The sequence below is a fragment of the Anas acuta genome, chromosome 9 (assembly GCF_963932015.1).
Source record: "Anas acuta chromosome 9, bAnaAcu1.1, whole genome shotgun sequence".
Lineage (NCBI taxonomy): Eukaryota > Metazoa > Chordata > Aves > Anseriformes > Anatidae > Anas > Anas acuta.
In genome coordinates, this window is record NC_088987.1 from 17,020,417 (window position 1) to 17,040,331 (window position 19,915).

General features: G+C 45.5%; 1 protein-coding gene across 10 annotated transcripts in view; it reads left to right on the forward strand.

Annotated features, from left to right (window-relative positions):
* Nucleotides 1-19,915, forward strand: part of DGKD (diacylglycerol kinase delta) — a 62,897-nt gene that overhangs the window by 11,688 nt on the left and 31,294 nt on the right. For 4 of the 10 annotated variants that reach the window (XR_011099538.1, XM_068692541.1, XM_068692539.1 and 1 more), the window contains exons 2-3: nucleotides 3,360-3,470; nucleotides 5,612-5,692. Coding sequence is in view for 5 of the 10 variants with exons in the window: in XM_068692541.1 (XP_068548642.1) it covers nucleotides 3,360-3,470; nucleotides 5,612-5,692 (192 nt within the window). In the remaining 5 variants the exon portion in view is untranslated. Of the gene's footprint in view, nucleotides 1-285; nucleotides 445-873; nucleotides 895-3,359; nucleotides 3,471-5,611; nucleotides 5,693-10,218; nucleotides 10,464-10,525; nucleotides 10,915-16,931; nucleotides 17,249-17,293; nucleotides 17,498-19,915 lie in introns of those variants that run through there. The other 6 variants (XM_068692542.1, XM_068692548.1, XM_068692544.1 and 3 more) reach the window with 6 other exon arrangements.

Genomic DNA, 19,915 nt, shown 5'->3' on the forward strand with positions numbered 1-19,915 from the left:
AGCAAGTCCTTTGGCTGTAAAATTAAAATAGAGGAGGGGAAAGGCAGCAATGTCTGAATCATTTTATAAAGTCATCTTGATCTTATCTCCAGCCCTTTCCGCCCAAACCCACCAAACTCTTTTCGTGAGCGGCGTGCCTATAAATAGAACGGCCGCTCTCGTGCAGAGATGGGCAGCTCTGAAGCAGAGCCTTGTTTTTGCTGAGCAGTGCGTGCGTACGAGAGCGCGAGAGCTCGCTCCTCACTGCCCTTTCGCGTCGGAGTTGGGGAGCCATGAGGTTTGCTATAGATAGAGGCTGGCGAGTGACATAAGCTGCCGCTTAGGGAGGGGCGAGGCGACCTCTGGGATCGTCGCCTTTTGGGTTAAAAAAAGGCAAGAAAGGAAAAAAAAAAAAAAAGGGTGCTGTTTAAAAGAGGCATGGAGGACTGCACGCCCTGTGCAGAGGTGAGTGAGCCCCGCCGAGCTGCAGGGAGCTGAGCATGGCAGGCGGGAGCTGTGGGGAGGCACTGCAAGACAGCCTGGGGAGCGCGCGGCTCCGGCTGGCCCCGGGTTAAGTTCTCTGAAGAAGCAGAGCAGCAGAGGCCTGCCATCTCCTGCGAATTGCTATTTTTTGATCAGACTCTTGGCCGGCTGGGTGTCTGTGGGCTTCGCAGCCTGGGAGTCTTCCCCAGGAATTTTTCAGTTCTTTTCTGACTTCAGTTCAGGACTTTGTAGGATTCAGTAGCTACTTTCTCCATCTCCTCTTGTAATTGTGTGTGGTTTTTGTCCAACGAATCCACAGAGATCCCTCCGTGTTTCTGTTTTAATCTGGAAAATCTCTTGCCACTGCTCCATTTCCTTCCCTGTAGTGTCAGGCTAAAGAGAGCTGCAGAAACGTGTGATTTCTTTAGCCAGGTAAGTCAGATGCTGTTGCTTTATCTGTCGCTTTGAGGCGCAGGTGCTGGAGGCTGAAGTAACCCAGCAGACAGATGAACGTGTGTGTTCTCATGGGGCTCCGCAGAGCTGGGCAGTGCTGTTTGCTCCACTTGGAGCTGGGAGATGGAGACACGCAGAGGGCAAATGATGCTTTTGGGATCCTGTAAAAAGCCCACAGAAGAGTAGGGGTGAGGGGACCTTTCCCAGTTCCTTCAGCTCTGGCCTAGCCTGCAGGGTCGCTTCGGCAAGGGCTGCTGCGGGGTCTGTCTCTGAGCTCTGTTCTCTCATCTGCTGAAGCTTCAGAGGAAGATCATGGCTGAGTTTCGGATTCTGTGCGTGGTAACGCACAGCACCAGCTCCAAGTAAGCCCGACATCTTGTTTCTGGCTATCAGTGCAGTGCATTGAACTTCTGGACACTAAAGCCGCTCCCAGGTGCCTTACGGCGTACAGGGGGTGTGCTCCTATAGCCATGCCCCTGCCGTGACGGGGGGACATGGAGCCAGGGTGCCTCTCGGCCACAGCTTCGGGGCGCAGGGAGCTGCTGTGGGGGGTGGTTGTCTTTGTTGTCAGCGTCGTCTCTGGCCGGGCGTTGTCTTTCCTTCTTCGTTCTGCTGAAAACAGAGTGGAACATGGGGATTGCTGTTCGAACCGGGCATGCTGGTGTTTGCCTGAGCACCGGCGGGTATTTCTGCCAGTGTGCAGGTGGCTTGGAGAAACAGAGCACTGGGAGGTGGTGAGGCTTGGGGCTCACTAGCGTGGGGGTGGGCCAGCTCCCAGGCTTCGAGATCGGTGGTGTTTGCTTTGGAGAAAGTTGGGGAGCACTCAACCTTCTTGTCCAACCCCGTGGAGGAAGGTCCGATGCAGCTCCCGAGGCCAGCATCTCCTTTTGGGATCTGGGCGCACGCAGGAGCCCACTCCTCTGCAGCCACTTGTGGGGACAGGCACCGCCGTGGTGCTCCGGCCTCTGAGCTCTCCGGCAGCGTGAGGATGGCTCTGTCTAGCAAGAGAGAAGCAGCGTTGTCAGGCGGATGTTTCTTCTTATAGTCAGCATTTTTTTTCCAAGTGCTTTTTGAGGAAACTTTGGGCTTGGCAAGGGCCAGCGTGTGTGGAAAGTATTAAAATCTGCAGCTGTTTCAAAAAGGAAAGACCCGCATTAGAAATATATATAGCATTTTAAAAGCAAGTTTAGTGCCCTGGAAAGGATTTCTAAAACAATGTAAACCCTTTGGATCAGGAAGAGTATTTATTTTGTGCTCTGTAGTAGCCTGGCCGTGGATGCGTAACGCTGCGCTTGTGAATTAATTGATGCTCATTGGTTGACCTAACTGCCACAAACCTGGGTCATGTGGAGACCTCAAGTATGTTAAAGCTGTGTAATTTTCCTGGCATCGAGACACAGAATAACCTGTCTTACAAGACTGCTGGACCACTTGTTTCCTGCATTTTTAACTGGGTGTTTATCGCGTCGGGCTTTCTCAGCAAGAAGTGGGTTCCTGGGGAGAGAGGGGGTTTCTCACGGCACCACGCAGCACCATTTGCTGTTCCAAGGCACTACCTTCAGGCAGTAAGACGGGGCTGAACCCTCAGCTCTGACTTCTCTGCTCTCTGTCTTTCTGAGCCTTTGAGATTATTTTGATGTAGCTGTTGGTATTCGAAATCTGTCCTCAGCAAAGGAATCAAATGTATTTGGCGAAGTAGAATGAAGTGCATGTGGATTAAATACATACCCCTATGTATGCATAGTATGTGAGGGAGCATATGGGACTGTGTATGCTGGTATGTCAATCTAGTTATAAAGCAGTAAAAAAAAAAAAAAAAAAAGGCAGTGTGCGTAGACAGTTTTGGCACTCCAGCCCTGGGAAATGGCAGCCAGCCAGAGTGTACTGAGGCAGAGCCAAGACTATCTGAAGAATACCAAATGCTGGAGTTGGATATAGCTCCCTCTTCGCTCTAGTTTCCCTCTTCATCCTGTGTGCCTGCAGCTTGTCAGCTCTGTGCCAGGTAGAGGCAGATAATTTTGCAAAGCAGAACTGGAGACAGGGGCAGATATGCTGTGGTGTGAGCGTGCTTGTGATCAAATATCAATTAAATGAAAGGCAACTGAAATCTGACCTCAGTGAGTTTAACTGGTACGTTCCCCAAGTCTTTGTTAGACTTGGAGATGCTTGTTCAGTCAGAAGTTATTTATTGGGTTTGGTATTGTGATAGCACCGGAGACAAGGATGAAACCCCACCCCAGTGTGGGTTATGCATTGTGATGGTTTAATCTTGATAAGTTCCGCTTGCTTATGTGAATGAAATTGTTAAGCACTTCCAGCAGAGGGCACTAAGATTATTGATCTCAAATTGCAGTCTTTTGCTCTATGGATATATACTGGGAGAGCATGAAAGATGCCTGGAAGTAAAAGGTGTGCTTCACCCCTCCCCTCTCCTTGTTTTGTAGACCATCATAAAAGAGGGGATGCTGATGAAACAGACCAGCTCCTTCCAGCGCTGGAAGAGACGATATTTTAAGCTGCGAGGACGAACTCTCTACTATGCAAAAACTGCTAAGGTAAGGTCTTGAGAATATTATACCATTCCAAGGGAAGAAGAAAGGCAGTGTTGGACCCTTGGAGGCAGATGGGTGTCTATGAGAAGGCAGCCCTCAGTTCAGAAAGGATCACGTGCTCTGAAAGCAACATCTTCAGGTTTTGCAGCTGCTAGAAGCTCCCAGTGTTTTGCCTCATACTTTGAAATCCTGTGTTGTTGTGTTGTTTTTTTTTTTTTTTTAAGAAAAGCATCATGTGGACCTGTGATACTGATTTTCCACCTTTTTTTTTTTTAATCCCTTGGTACGTTTTATTAGGGAATGGACACTGAATGAATAGAAGCTGAAATAGAAGTGAGAAAATATGAATGAAAAGAAGAAATGGAGGGGAACTTATCACACAACCATAAGGCAGCCATGCATCTGGTTTAGTACGTTGATAGTTCACTAGATATCGTTCTGGCTCCTTTCGCAAGAACTAAGCCTAGTGGTTTTTTGTTGCTTTTTTTTTCGTTGTTGTTGTTTAAGTAGTTCCTAATAAAAGTCAAGTCATTGCATTTGCTGACTGAAGACAGGCAAATGTGAGCACCTCTGTTTGGAACTAGACTTCATGTTGCTGGTGCTGAGCCTTTCCTTCAGGTCACAAAAGGCTCTGATGGAGTATGCTAGGCAGACATACAGGCATGTCCCTTTGAATCGTAGAATAGTTTGGGTTGGAAGGGATCTTTAAGGTCACCTAATTCCAACCTCCCTGCCATGGGCAGGGACATTTCCCAGCAGACCAGTTTGCCCAAGGCCTCATCTAACCTGGCCTTGAACCAGGGGATGGATCCAGGGATGGAGCACCCACAGCTTCTCTGGGCAACCTGTGCCAGTGCCTCACCACCCTTTGAGTAAATAGTTTCTTCTTACCATCTAACCTACACCTACCCCTTTTTAGTTTATGGCCATTCCCCCTTGTCCTGTCGCTACATCCCCTATCACAGAGTCCCTCCCCAGCTCTCCTGCAGCCCCCTTTAGGCACTGGCAGGCTGCTGGGAGGTCTCCCTGGAGCCTTCCCTTCTCCAGGCTGAAAAACCCCAACTCCTTCAGCCTGTCTTTGTAGGAGAGGTGCTCCAGCCCCTTGATCATATTTGTGGCCCTCCTCTGGCCTCATTTTAATAGTTCCTTATCCTTCTTGTGCTGGGGGCCCCAGAGCTGAGCTCAGCACAGCAGGTGGGGTCTCACAGGAGCAGAGCAGAGGGGGGAATCACCTCCATCGCCCTGCTGCTTTTGGTGCAGCCCTGGGGATGGGTGGCTGTCTGGGCTGCAAGCGCATATTGCTGGCTCATGGCAATCTTCTCATCCACCAACACCCCCACGTCCATCTCTATAGGGCTGCTCTCAATCCACTAATTGTCCAGCCTGTGTTTGTGTTTAGGGTTGCCCTGGCCCAGGTGCAGGACCTTGCGTTTGGCCTTGTTGAACCTCATGAGGTTCGCACAGACCCACCCCTCAGGCCTGTCCAGGTCCCTCAGGATGGCATCCCTTTCCTCCAGCGTGTCAACCACAGCACGCAGCTTGGTGTTGTTGGCAAACTTGCTGAGGGTGCACTCGATCCCACTGTCCACATCACCGACAGAGCTGTTAAACAGTGCTGGTCCCAGGACTGACCCCCAAGGAGCACCACTCGTCACCAGTTTCCACCTGGACACTGAGCCGTTGACCACAGCCCTTTGAGTGCAAGCATCCAGCCAGTTCCTTATGCACCGAGTGGTCCATCCCTCAAATCCATGTCTCTCCAATTTAGAGACAAGGATGTCATGGGGGACAGTGTCAAATGCTTTGCACAAGTACAGCTATCCCCTATCCACCAGTTCTGTAACCCCACTGTAGAAGGCCACCAGATTTGTCAGGCACAATCTGCCCATAGTGAAGCCATGTTGGCTGTCACCAATCGCCTCCTTATTTTCCATGTGCCTTAGCAGAGTTTCCAGGAGGATCTGCTTCATGATCTTACCAGGCACAGAAGTGAGACCGGCTGGCCTGAAGTTCCCCAGGTCTTTCTTTTTTCCCTTTTTAAAAATGGGGGTTATGTTTCCCCTCTTGCTGTCAGTGGGAAGTGGATCTGCTGTGTGTACATCAGATTCACTGATTCATTGGGGATTTAAATTTTTTCTTTCCAGTCCATTATTTTTGATGAGGTGGATCTGACAGATGCCAGTGTGGCAGAATCCAGCACTAAGAATGTCAACAACAGCTTCACGGTAAGATGAAAGATTTTTGCATTATTTTCCTTTCTTCTTGCATCTTTCACCCATGTCTATTCTCTTTTGCGTAGGTCAAAAACATAGGAACAGTCTTCACAGCCTCTTTCACTTGCATAAAAACTCATAAACTTTTTTTCCTTACAGCAACCATAACTCATCTCCATGCACATGGGGAATACTTCAGTTTACTATGTATGGTGCTAAAATTTTGCATTCAGGGAAGCTCTTACCTATAAGCCAGGAGGATTTGATGGAATCCATTTACACAGCAGGACAAAAAAAAATTATTATGCTGAGGGAGTTGGGGGTGATGGTGATGTTTATGCTGGAGGTCTTGCTAGAGGAATTTAGTTTTCCCTTCAGGCCTGAAAATATGTAAACTTCTTTCTCTGACTTTATTTGTGTGTGGATGTATGTGTGTTTATATATGCACACTATATATAGTGGCAAAGCAAAAGGAGGAACAGAAAGAAGCCACACAGATAACTGTGAAATTGGTTTAGGATACTTGTTAGATGTGAAAAATATGCCAAATATTTGCAATTTGGAAAGGTGGTGGTGTCACTGCTTCATTTTCCCTGAACTTAGCAACTGGGAGAAAAAACACGGTCATTTTTGGGGTGCAGGTGCTACCTGAGCTCCATTTTGGGGTGTGCCTGGTGTGCAGGACTGGAGTTGCAACCTGGTTCCTCTTGGCCCAGCCTGGTGCCAGTGCTCCTGTTATGGATGGAAGGCCAGCAACAGTGGCCGTTCAGGGCAAGTGGTAAGCAGCAGTGTGATGAGCTTTGGGGCTGGCTGGCAGCAGTAGCCTCCACGCAGCTTCCCGAGGGCTTGAGAGGGAAGAGAGAGTGGAGAAAGGAAAACAGCATTGGTCTAAGGCAAGGTGAAGCGGGGAGCAATCCAGGTGGAGGAAGGAAGCTGATCCTGCAGGTGGTGACCAAGGCTGAGCAGCACGGCTTGCTCTGCAGTAGTCGCAGCCCACTGCTTTAAACAGACACATCTAGCAAAGGTTATTTCCATTACGTAGCTGTAACTTTTCGCTTTGAAGTACCCGGGCAAAGCAGCTGCCACACCAGCCATATGCCCATATTAACCCCAGCACTTTCTGTAGGTTTGAAAACACTTTCTGCATGATCAGTTGGACAATTTGGAGGCCTATCTGCATCTGACACTAAATATTGGTAACAGGTGTTAGTGTGTGTGCACAGAGCGAAGGATTTTGCGGTGATTTCTATAGGGAATACATTTTCAAGATTACGGAGCTATTTTCCTGTTAATAATACCCTTTCTCTAGGGTCTTGCTTTAGTTTTTTCCATATGTAAAATAAGGGTGATTTTTCAGGTTAAGAAAATGTTCTTGTTCGTTTATTGTTGTAGTTGGGAGAGAGCTAATATCTGTCAAAGGTACTGGATGTAGGCACAGGAGGAAACACTGTGTTTGCTCTCTCAAATTGCCTCCGAGTCCAGCAGTGAGGAGTTACTTTCATGACTACACTATCAGGCTCCTCCAGTCCCTGCCTTCCCTTCACTAAGGGGTGAAAGGGTGTAGGGTTATTTGGACACTCGAGCAGCAGAGATAGTTTGCACTGTCTCCAGCTGATTGCTGTATCATGGGTGCTCAGGTAAACTACAGGAATCCTCCTCTTAATTTCTGTCTACTCCATCTGTCATTGCTTATAGAGGGGTTTGACTGTGGTTTACCATGAGCTATAAAAACACTCTGAAAATCAAAAGGTTGGCTAGTGTTGCTGCTCTTGGTCTGCCACATCACTGTGTTGGTGCTTTGGATTCCTTGCGATTTTCTCTCGGTTTTCTTTGAGAGCACTCTGTTTCCACTCTGAATCTTCCCAGCTTGGTTTCTTTCTAAAATTCAGAGTTCTTCATTTTTTCCTGATTCAAATCAGCGGTGTTCAGTACTGTGTTTTTGTCCTAAACTGGAAACATCAAACATACAGTGTTGTAAAACAGTTATTTTGGAGTTGTGCATGCTCTGGTTTTCTTTCTGTTTCTTTTCTTCAAGGGAAACTAGTAGTTTTGGATTTAGGAAACGAGGAAATGCATCCACTCTTCAGGCATCTATATTGCTTCAGGCAGAGGTTCTGCAGGGCTGGAGATATTAGACTTAGTTCATAAAGTGGTATAAACTCACACTTGGTATTGTCTGCTTCTTCTGTATTTGTTGTCCAGGTTACCTAATCTTTGCACTAAGATAATTTGCATTATGCAGACACTCTGAGTCTCCAAGCTGGGCTTTTTAGTGGAATCTTACCGCTGTGGCTCGTTCTCTTTTCAGTCTTCATGACTTTAATTGGTCAGTTCTTGATTCTACTTTAAATAGAGAAATACAACTGAAGGCATTAGAGAGTTGGTCAGCTCTGAGAGTTGCATGAATGACACTCCTTAGGTACTAACAAAAGAGGCAGAAAACAAAAACACTGGATAAAGCACTTAGGAGTGATAGAAAAATAAGGTTAAAAAACAAAGATGACAGTAAACCTTTTACATAGCACATAAATCTGACAGCTAATTTGTTTGCTAGAGCAGGCAGGAGAGACGGAGAAGTGATACTAAGATGAAGACGTCTTCCTTTAAGAAGAGGACATAATATGGGTTCCGCTGTTGTTTACTTAGTCTTTCAGTGAATGTATCCTGTTTGCACTGTAAGAACGGTTTTCAGGACTGCTACCCAAAGTTAATGGATGCATGACCATAAAATGGTCTGGGAGCATGTGACTAGGGGCATCTCTGAGCTTAAGACGTTGTGCAGCTGCGTCCCCTGAGAGGTGTAAGGAAAAGCTTTATGTTTAGCTATTGTTCCTTTAGGTCAAGCACAGTGGCTGCAGAGTTATTTAGCAGGAAGCCTCTAGGAACAAATCACATAGCAACCCCAAAACAGGCCTCCCTTCTCTCAGGAGGATTGTAGATGTAATATTTGCCAATTCCGTCACATCTCTGCCCTTCTAAAACATCTGTCTACAAGTTAAATTCTTTTTAGATGTCTGAGCTGAAAGTGACTGGTTCTTTGCATGTATTATCCCCTAGCACTTGGAGTACAGATCTCCCACCAGTGGATTTTGCTTCAGCTGCTGTCTTACGCAGTGCTTCAGAGGAGATCTGCTGTGGTACGAACCCAAGGATAACCACGTTATGCACTCTTAAGTTTTGTGGTGGCACCACAGTGGTCTTTCTGGTGAATTTTTTAGTGAATAGTCACTTCTAGCTAGTTTACATGGTGTACCAGATGCAGTTTTCTCTTCTCTCTGCAGCACGTGGCTGGAAAGGTTTCATTTTCTAGACACAAAAGGACGATTGCCATTGCAGATACAAGAATCGGTGCAGTGAAGTATTTTGCAATGCTAAAATTACCCAGTAGTTTATCTAAACCTCCAGGCACCATTTTGTCATACTGAGAACAGAGCAGAACTCTGTTATACCAGCATTAAAAAACTTTTCACTTTCTTTGGGAATCTTCAGTAATATCCAGATCCAGCATGGCTGGGAGTTCTCCATTCCCTTGGCTCTGGACAGAAAGCAGAGCTTCTATCATTTGGGGCCTTAGTTTGGTGGCACATGCTTACTTAAAATTTCTGCCTTGTTCCTATGGATTTCACCTTGTTTGAGAACAGTGTGTGAAAGTTGGACAGTTCTAGACCCAGATAGATGACACAGCGCCCTTGTGTTGGGACAGGAGATTAGTCCTTTGGTCTGTTAAGAATAATCACCAGCATCTCTCTTTGTTGCAAAGTCTTTAGCTAGATCACCACTGCCTGAACATGTCTTGCTTTTCAGTAAATTATTATTTTTGGAGTGGATTTCCAGATTTTTTTGGTATCTCTGCAAAAGTGCTGGCAGGCCTTATACAGCTTTATCACTTTACCAGGGTATGGTGAAAGCTCCACGTGTTCTATAAGGTTCCAGAGGAATCAATCCTGCTGCTTTCAGTGGGACAGGCCCAACAGATGGAGTGAGTCCTTATCAGTTCATTGATCCTTCCCTGGCTTGTGCAGGATTTGTGTGAAGCTGAAGGGGAAACATCTAACGTGTGTATTATTTAATAATAACGAACGATACCTGTCATAAACAGGAGGCGGCCCAGGAAGGCCATCAGATCTTTTCAGGTACCTATCTTCTGTTTCAGTATGATTTTCATATGTTGTTTTTGTCAGTGTTTTCCAGTTATTGATAGCAATTGGTGGTGTGGACTTTTACCCTCATTCATGTAACTTTTTACATTCAACAACATTTCAACATTCACTTCCCATCCCGTCTTACTCAGAGCTCTGAGATCCCATCAGAGAAAGCTTCTGTCTGTGGAGAAAGATGTGGGTAGTTGGATTTCTTCTTTCTGGTGCTTTAGTGAAAGTTAAGTTTGGACACAGCATGCTGTTAAACACTAGGAGCCACGCTGTTGGTCCCTCCTCCTCAGTTAAAATCTCCTCACATGAAGAGGTGGAGCCTGAACTCCTGTGCTCCTGTAAACCCTTTTCTATTGGGAAGTACCTCTCAGCTCAGCCACAGACAGGAAACAGCATATTATTACAGTCAGTGCCTGCCTCTCCACTTCACTGCTGCCAGAAGGAAACTTATCCCAGCTCCTCCTTAAGCAGACAGCTAATCAGCTTGTGGCAAGTGGAACATAGCTCAGAAAGACTGGCCACAGAGGGGACTAATCCTATTAATCGCATGTCAAGCAACCTATTTAGTCTTTTTTTTTCCAGGGGAGTAGGCTGCTGTGGACACTAGTTTAGAGGAAGATCGAACATTAAAGGTAAGAACAGGAGTCTTAAGTTTTCTGGACTGAGCATTGAGAAAAATAGCACCTGTGCCAGCCTAACAGATCAGCGGGAGCTCAGATTCGTTGGAATAAGTGTGCTGCAAGCTCTTACTGTTCAGGTGATCTCTCCTGTATGGATTTATGCAGATAAGTTCTTCAGAACGGGGGTAAAGGTAAATGTGCCTGCAGTGCTGTTGGAAATGCTGCACCCATCAGTTAAGAAATACTGTTTATTAACTGATGATTCACCCTAACCTATGTCACAGGAGAGAGGAAGTGTTGAGATTAGGGTAATACCTCTCCGTCAGCGCACTTGCATGACTGGAGGCAACAATGATTGTAGCAGGTTGAGGAACAGAGAACTGCTGGTGCTCCTGAATGAGAGCATGCTGTCATCCCTGAGAAGCAGCGTGGATCTCACTCTCCAGCCATATGGAAGCCTGAGGTGTGCTACAATTTTTATTATTACTGATTTGTTACTTAGAACTGACTTTATTCAGCAGCAAAGATGCCGGTTTCTGTCTTGTGAAGTTTTATGTGACTGTCTGATCTCCTTCAGACTGTGTTTTTGCTATATTGTCCCAGGACTTGTTGCTGCTGTAGTGGAATAGCATGAATCTTCATTTTGGGGTAATTAACCTGTCCTAAAAACTCAGAGCAAAGTGCTTGAGCTTTAACAGAAGATAAAAGTGCTGAACGTGCTTCCTGATGAGGAGAGTATATTGTTGTCTGCAAATTCATTTCACAATGAAGTGAAAGTGCCTTTGCCTCTTCTGTGGTTTTGTGTCAAATTAAATTATTTGTTATAGTGTTTTAATATGGACAGTTTGTTGTTGACGGAGTGAACAGAGCAGCTGAAGCTGCATGTCAGACAAGGTCTGCTGCTTGTGTTCAGTTCAGGACCTGTGTGCCTGTAAAGCACAGAACTCAAAGCAGAGGAACTTGAAACGAGACGAACTAGAAACAGGAGGAACCTGGATCAGAGGTTACTTGTGCTGGGTTGAAATATAAGCCTCAGGAAATGGCATGTGACTTACTTTTTACGAGGGGAAAGAATATAAGGCCTTTGTTACATGCTGCTTGCTGAAAGTCAGGCTTGGACTCTTCAAGATCGGGCTCACAGGAGTCAGGGAAGTCTGTGTGGTTTGACGTTCGTGCAGATTCCTCGTCTGCCCCATGTGGCCTCCGCCCTTTGGAAAAGATGGACCTTAAAACTGCGCTGCAGAGAGTGACTGGGCTTCCTAGTGAGGGAGGGCATCTTCCCCTGCTTCCTCAGCAGGGGGCTGAGAGACCTACGGGGAAGACGTCAGCTCTCAAAGTGGGCAAAAAGACTTACTAATTTTGGGACAGACATAGTTACGTTGGGCAGTCACCGAGAGTCCTGGGGGAGATGGTTCCTCACCCCACTCCTTCGTACGCAGTCTTGGATTGCCACGTTAAGGTTTGGAGAAGGGAAAGATTATAAAAGGAGGTCTCACAAACAGGATGGTTCTTCCCCCCTCCTTTTTAAGCTGCCTTCTCTAGATTGGAAAAAATTACAGTGCACATTGGAAAGTCAGGCTTTGCTGGGGGTTGTTGTCTCTTCCACACCCATGTGTGTACACGTTCAGAAATCGTACACTCTGCTAGTGCACTTACTCTGTTTATATTGGCAGCTGTCAGAATTTCCTTTATAAGCAACTGAAAACATGACTAAAGCCATGAATTGCCATGTCTAGTGTCGCTCTGCTTTTTTCCCCCCCCCTCCCTTCATTAAGTGCAGCTCGGTCCCCATTTCCTGTCAGAACCACTGCAATTTCAAAATACTTTGCTATTTTAGTAGTTTGTAATCCAGACTTCAGTACTTTTTTTTTTTTTTTCAGCTTGAGAAAAAGCCCTTCGGTAAACAGACCCTTCTGAGTCACTGTTAGTCAGTGAAAATAGTCATTTAAAATCCTTTCATGTCGAGTGTTTTTGAGACTCTTAATCCAGTCTCCTGCAGGAACTGGTCAGTAGTCTGCTCACACCAGAGGAGGAAAAAATCTGGAGAAAAGCACATCTAAGCGAGGACAAACGCGGAAGAAGAGTTAGAGAACCTGGAAGAAATTGCCCTGGGTGGGGAGATCTGGTGATTATTGCTGCATGTTACAGAATGACTCAAAAACATGCTAGGATTTTTCTTAAAAAAGATGAAGCTACTGTAAGAGAAAGAGGTCAGACTGCGATTTATAAACGTTTTTGTGAGAACAGGATAGAGAGCTGGAAAGTGAAAGGGACTGTTTGTGAGGAGCTTTTTTTTTTTCCCTAAAGGAAAGTTTACTGCTTTGAAATTAGTGTCTGTTATTGCCCGTGTGCCTGAACAATGGGAGCTTTTGTGTGATGTCTGTTTGCTCTTTGTAACCTTCGTGCTGTGTTTGGTGTTTTATCCACCTTCCTGAACAAGTCCGCAGATTCCCGTGCCTTCTTCCCCTTCCAGGTGAGGACACAAAGGCAGAAAAACCTGCGGTAAACAAGAGGTTGTTTGAGAACACTACAGGTTTGTTTTCACATAGGAGCTGCTCTAGAAGAAAGACTCTTTGTTATGTGCATCCTTAGTCTGGTTGTTTTGACGGACAAGGAGAGGCTTGCTAATAATAATCACAGCAACGAGGTCTCTCTCCAGTTGTCGTGCTTGTGATGGTTTCACTGCTGTACACAAACCAAGACTGGTTGTTGCAGGGTACCCAATGTGGAAAGCTGCTCCTCTCCTTTTGTGCTAGCTACCAGCCTCTTCTCAATGCAGCTGAGGATAGGGTTGTGTGAGGAGCTGCTACTAACAATAAGCTGTCAGTAACAAGTCGTTTTCCTACTGTAGACAAGGTCTTTTATTGCTCAGTCTTGTTATTTATTAGCTGCTAGCCTTGATGTGTATGAGACCACTGAGACAGCAGCCCTAGCCCTGGTGAACATTGGCCTACCCCTCTGTTCTTCATGGTTTTGCTTCTGTTTGGATGAATGGGAAGGTTTCTCTGAAATACCCTTTACCTTCCCAAATGTGCTGCTCTTTCTGAACAGCATAGTTGTGCTTGGGAACTCTTCCTGGCAGGACTGCATCCTTTGGAGAACAGATGAAGAGAAGATGGATGTGTGCATCTGCTGCGTGAAGAGAAGGGTGGGTGGGTGATGGAGCTATCCTAGTGTGCTTTGGCACTTGGCATGGCAGCCCTATGGATTCCCAGTTTCTCTTTCTTCATCCACACAGAATTCTAGTGATCAGTATGTACACATCATCGGGCTTGTCTGCATTTCATACAGTGACAAGGTTCTTCTTGCATACTCTAGGTTTTGACAGCTATGAAGCGGTTACAGAAGTCCTAAAATCTCCCCCTGTCTGTGCTCCTCTTACCGATTGCCAAGAACAGGAATGTGCCTTGTTTAGGAATAGAGTTTCCAGAGGCATGTAGGAATGTGACCCTGGTATGAGAGATGAGCATTTTCCCAGGGAACGCTCTGTCCGGTCTGCTTTCCCACTGCAACATCAGGGGAGATGGGGATGGGGAGGAGGCACAGATGGAAGGTCAACAGGAGTGAACTTCACTGCGGGTAAAGCGAAGCAGCAGTAGGTGCCAATAGCAGGGCTCAGAGAAGATGCGCTTTGTAGTGTGCAACCACCTGAACCTAATCATGTAAAAATGTCCCTGAAGAGCCACAGTCCAGTGTCACACGAGAACCTTCTTTGCTCTTCCCCCTTTAGGATGGATGGTGTCCAGGTTTCAAGGAGAGAGGATTGGTACAATTTGGGTGTGCATTGATGGTTGTAAATTTTCTGTGCTGATTAGGTCTAAGGAGCTCCAGCTGATCTGAGCCCTGAGTTATCAGGGCTGAATTTGCTGGCAAAACTGAAGGCTGAGCTGCAAATGGGAAGAGGGATGTTGTCTGTGGAGGAAGGCAAGCCTCAGTCCCCCATGAGTCTTAAGTGTTGATACTCATGTTATTTCTCTCTCCCAGACTTCAGAGACCTCCTAAAATCTTGTTGCTGTGCTGCCTAAGGCCTTCCTTTCCTAATGCTCAGCTCCGCATTGTTTCAGAAACTGACATTAGGCTTTTAAGGTTTTAGCTGTAAAGGACTGGTTTGAGTCTGAAACTGTCTTTCATTTTCCTTTCTTCTCTCTTTTTCGTAGAACCACGGAATGGTTAGGGTTGGAAGAGCCTTTAAAGACCATCTCATTCCAACCCCACTGCACGGGCAGGGACAGCTTTTACTAGACCAGGTTGCCCATAGCCCCATCCAGCCTGGCCTTCCTTTGAACCTTGTGCATTTGCTGAGGGAGTAGCACTTACATTATTTACACTTAGTCCATTTTGCCCTCTGTGAGTTTAGCAGTCATGTTCAAAACGTGTAGTGACTTTGCTGGTGTTTGGATCTTGCTGAAGAGCCAGGTGAGGTGTTTTTACACATGCCGTTATTCATTTACCTGTCATTGTTGCCAGAACAGGAGCTGAAGGGAATGAAATGGTTGGGTCCTCATTATAATCTCACACAACTTTCCTTCCTGAGTTTTTGGGTTTGAGGGATACCAAGAGCTTACTCCAAAATACAGAAGCAGATGTAGTAGTTAGCTGCAGCTGGTGGACATTTTCCCTGCTTTGGCTGTATGTGATCAAGCCATTTTCTTAGCTCTTTTATTTTTGTGGTTGCAGTTCCTTGGCCTTCTGAGCTCCAGAAATTCCTGCTGTCCCCGTATCCAAATCCTCAACTGTTTTGAATAATCCAGGATCTCTTCAGGGGTTTTATGGCTAACACCTTTGAACATAAGACTATATTTGAACAGGATGTGAGTAAAAGGAAGCCGTCAGAATGAGCAGGTGTTCTCATGCACCCACTTTTGGCTACTCTGAGAAATGTATCACATCAGAAAAACTATATTTAGCAGGGTTGTGTGCCCCCCCTCACCACAGCATTTCTTCAGCCAGCTCCGTGATTGGGCCAGTGTGATCTTAACTTGTTTTGCTGTCTTTTGTGGTCACTGAGCTCACCAGATCCACTCTGATAACAAACAGTCCAACTGCGTGTTTGGCCAGGCTGCCACTTCTCTGCTGAGAAGTTTCTGGGCAGCCAGAAAATGCTGAAGGAGGAAGTGAGCAGAGATGATAAAGTTGTTTGGTGGCAGCGAGACCAGAGAATGAAGATTATTCTCTGGCTGTTGAGTGAAGAAAGGTTGTTCAGTACAGGGAAACACCAAAAGGGTGAAGTATAGCAGATTTCTATTTAAAATTTGGTGTCATATAAGTAGTCTTTTTTGGGCTGCCTTTCTAATCCAATTATTCACAGCTGTTCAGTGGGGAAGGACATCCAGGCACATCCAGTCCATTTTTAGAACGTGAAATGAGAAATTTTCTTTGGTTGGCTCAGTTGTTTGCCAGCTGGCCCGATTTGAAATTTCGAAATGTCAGAAAACTGGTGTTAGTTTTGGACAGGAGAGTGTGGGTCAACATGGGGGGGGAAGATTTACGGCCTGGTAAGAGGGCATGTGCTGGCTGAGGCAGAGATGGAGGAGATGAAGCTAAGTTTTGGAAAAGTGACAGGGAAATGTCAGTATTTGCACAAGACAGTCGATGAAGGCATGGCTTTTTTTTTCTTTTTTTTTTTTTTTTAGATTTAGATTTTTTTAGATTTCGAGTGGGCAGGCTTGGAAGTTGAGAGTTTCTCTGGCAGACTTGTGGAGGCTGATTGTCACCATGGGTTCACCAAAGATATTTCAGGAGGTTCATTCTCAGTGAGGAGTCTGTAATTCAGGCTGCATCCTGATTTGAAGTGTCTTCCAGCCTTCCTACAGTTCTTATTCATCCTTAGGGCTCTTCAGGATCAATGAGATGATTGGCAGCTTTTTTTTTTTCTTGATGACTGTTACTGAGCAATTTTGCTGGTCATTGTTAGGTCTCAATAAAGTCACCACGTGCTGAGCTCTGACCCCAGCTGCAATTGGGCGGGCATCCAGTTCCTACTAAGAAGTGAAATCTGGAGGACCCCGCCCTGAAAGCTCAGTAGCATTTGGGATCCAAAACTTATTTAATATTCCCTTTTTAGGAAGAGCAAGCACTTTTAATATACATAATAGCTCAGATCTAGATAAAATTCTGAGCTGTTTCGGGGCAGGAACACTCAGAGTTCTGCCAATCCCCAAGTAAGCCAAAAATGTAGGAGATTATAAATAAATCTTAGGACTTTTTATTGTTGATTTTTTTTTTAACTCGTAGCAAGACAACTTCCATCCTAGCTCAAAAGCAATCAGATCGTTGTTTTTGTGTTCTCCTTTTATATGAGAACAAGAGGTCACTGGATGACATTACTGCTTTGTAAATTTAGAACAAATAAAAGGAAATGCTACTTCACCTAGTGCGTCGTCATCCTGTGGAATATGCTGTTCCAGGATGTTAGTCAAAAGCTGTAGCTGGAACATAAAAAAATAGCCAGGCCATGCTTGTTTGTAGCCACGCTTGCCAACAGGGATGACCAAGTCTCGTGTTCCAGAGCATCGGCTCAGCACGGCTGTAGCTGAGAGCAAACACTCTGACTCCCTGCCTGGCAGAGGACAGGATTTCAGGGGGAAGATTGCTGTGGCTTCTTCTGGAGATGCTAAGAATGGCTTCTTTCTGATGTGAGACACTGGACTGGTCATCAGCCTCATCTAGACAGCACAGAGTATGCAATAGTCTTTGTACCTGCGTTAGTGTCCTGCAACAGGTGGACGGCTGGAGCTGAAGTTACTGGCTCATGCAGAAGGAGATAAAAGTGGCAGGATGAGTGATTTTCATTCCCTGTGAGTGTGAGTGTGTTTCTGTCATCTCAGCGGTGCCTTTTTGGGGAATAGTGCTGTGAAATGCCTGCTGCGCATCAGCCGGCGCAGGGGAGAGGCCAGCACGCCCCAGGTGCGCGGGGCTGCCTGAAAGGCAGGAGCTGCTGAGCTGCTCTGAGAAGGAAGTGTCCTCGCTAACGTGTTCCTGGATTCCTAATTATCCTCATTAAAATGTTTAACTGTAACACCACTGCGGGTTAATCAGAAAAACAGGTTTGTATGCTTTCTTAATTTCCCTCAAGAATTGTTACGCTACTTATATTAAAATTTTAATCTGTCCTTCGCAGTGAAGCCTGAATTGTCCCATATTGCCTTTAGGAGTGAGGTTTGCGATTGTATTCTTCTATTTCCGATCTCTGATGATACTGCTAAATCCCAATGCAAATGTTGATTTAATACTGATTAATGGAGAATGTTCTTCATAAATTTATCGTGCACAAAGCTGTGTTTTATTTACAGTTCTGTAATTACACAATAGACCCTTTATTTTAATTCTGTGACTCTGTCTGGATGATTCAAGTATGAAAATCTCCTTGATCTCTTTATTTGTCCTCCGCCTTATAAACTTTAACTTTACTCTATGAACAGAGGATTGTCTAACAATGGATGTGGGGATTTTTAAGGTGTTGTAGTAGATAATAGAAGGAATTACTGATTCATATATTTGTCAGTCTCCCCAGTGATCCATGAAGTCTGTGGTCTCAGAAATGAATTCTTAACCAAGGCATCTACATTTCTGTATTTTATACCACTGTTTTAGATTTCATGTCTTCCAAGGTGACTTAAAAGCAATTCTGTGCTTTAGCCTTTTTTTTTTTTAATAAAGAGAAATAGTAAAAGGTACAGCACTGTATGGGAATGTTCTGAAATAGGATCCCTGATGATAATTAATTTTACTAGCTATTTTAAAATATTTATTTTTCCCCACTGCCCAGGAGCGTGCCAGTGACTTGTTGAATAAACTGGTAGCTCCTCATAAAAAATTGCTCTTTTCAAAGCAATGAAAGGTCCTTGGACTCTTGTCCTAGGATGCTTGGGCTTTCCATAGGGTACCTCTGTACATACACAGTTGCAGATGTTCTTGGCTTTGCAGCCAAAGTGAGGCCATGCACTGCCTCCTCTTAGCAGGACTTCAGAGATGCTGCTCATTCTTCTTTAACTTCACATTGATTTTAGCAGTACTGCTTTATGCTCCATAAAAGGTTTCTCTAGGGTAACCTTTCTTACATAGAGCTCAGATGGAAATAGAGTTAATCTCCCACTTTTCCTCTTTCCCAAGGAAAGAGAAAGACTCCTGTGATTGCCTTCTTTCAGAATAAATTTTAGCAGAACTAGAAATGTTAAAAGGAAAATTCAGGAAAAAGGGAAGAAGTTCTTTGAAGTTTTATTTTTAGAAAATTGTAAATACTTATTTCTGTTTATTTACCATTGATACAGATAGGATAATTTTGTTCAAAATAGAATGCTACATGCTGAAACTGTTCCTAATATAAATGGCCAGTCCTTGCTTGGAAAAAGCATTTAGCTCCATTTGTTGTCTACGTGATGTTAGTGGCAGTGGCGTGCTCTTCTATTTACTGGTAGTCCCCTTAGCATAGTTAGTGTTACTGCAGTTGAATACTGCAGTCTAACCTATAAAAAGAAATATATATTGTGAAAACTGAAGGGCTTAAAATAACCCAGAATTCTACAGATAGATCTTTTTTTAAATTTTCATTAAGTATTCATTTCTTACTGCACTCTCTGAGCTGTTCTGATATCGACAAGAAATCTGCTCTTCAGTTTCAGAGGTTTTTATTTTTAACCTGTTTTATGAATCATAATGAGAGAAATGAGAAATGGACCGGAAAATGGTAGTTAACGGGTTACATACTGGGATGACGCGTGTGTGGTTTTTTAGTGCTGCTTAACAAAACCTTGGTGGCATGCTTGTGAGAGTCACACTGGCCTCATCGACCTAACGTAGTCCTAGTCTGTATTAATCTGGTGTTGCAGATGTTACAACACAATTTCCTGGAAATGCAAATGATGAAGATTTTTTTTATGTACAAATTGTAGAGGGATAAAGGAGTGTCTGGAAGCTTTTTGAGTTGATTGTATGGGGTTTATCTGGCATGGGTGCTCCAGGCAGCCAGCAGCAGTTCCCCTGCGGCTGTGCAGGCCCCTGGTGGAGCAGGCTGTCCCCCTGCAGCCCATGGGTCCCACATGGAGCAGATCTCCACGCTGCAGCCTGTGGAGGAGCCCCTGGTGGAGCAGGCCTCTGGTCAGAGCTGAAGGCCGTGGAGAGGAGCCCACACAGGAGCAGGGGGGCTGGGGGGAGCTGCTGCCTGCCCGTGGGGGACCCGTGCTGGAGCAGTTTGCTCCTGAGGGATGGACCCCGTGGGACAGAGCCATGTGGGAGCAGGTCTTGAAGAGCTGCTGCCTGTGGGCAGCCCCTACAGAATTAGTTTGGTAAGGACAGCATCTTGTGGGAGGGACCCCACATAGAGCAAGGGAAGAGAGTGACCAAGAAGGGAGCGGTGGAGATGAAGCATCAGGGACTGACCACAGGCCCCATTCCCTGTTCCCCTCTGCTATTCAGGGAAGGACATGGAAGAGGGTGGTGGTGGTGGGGAATGTGTTTTGAGTTTG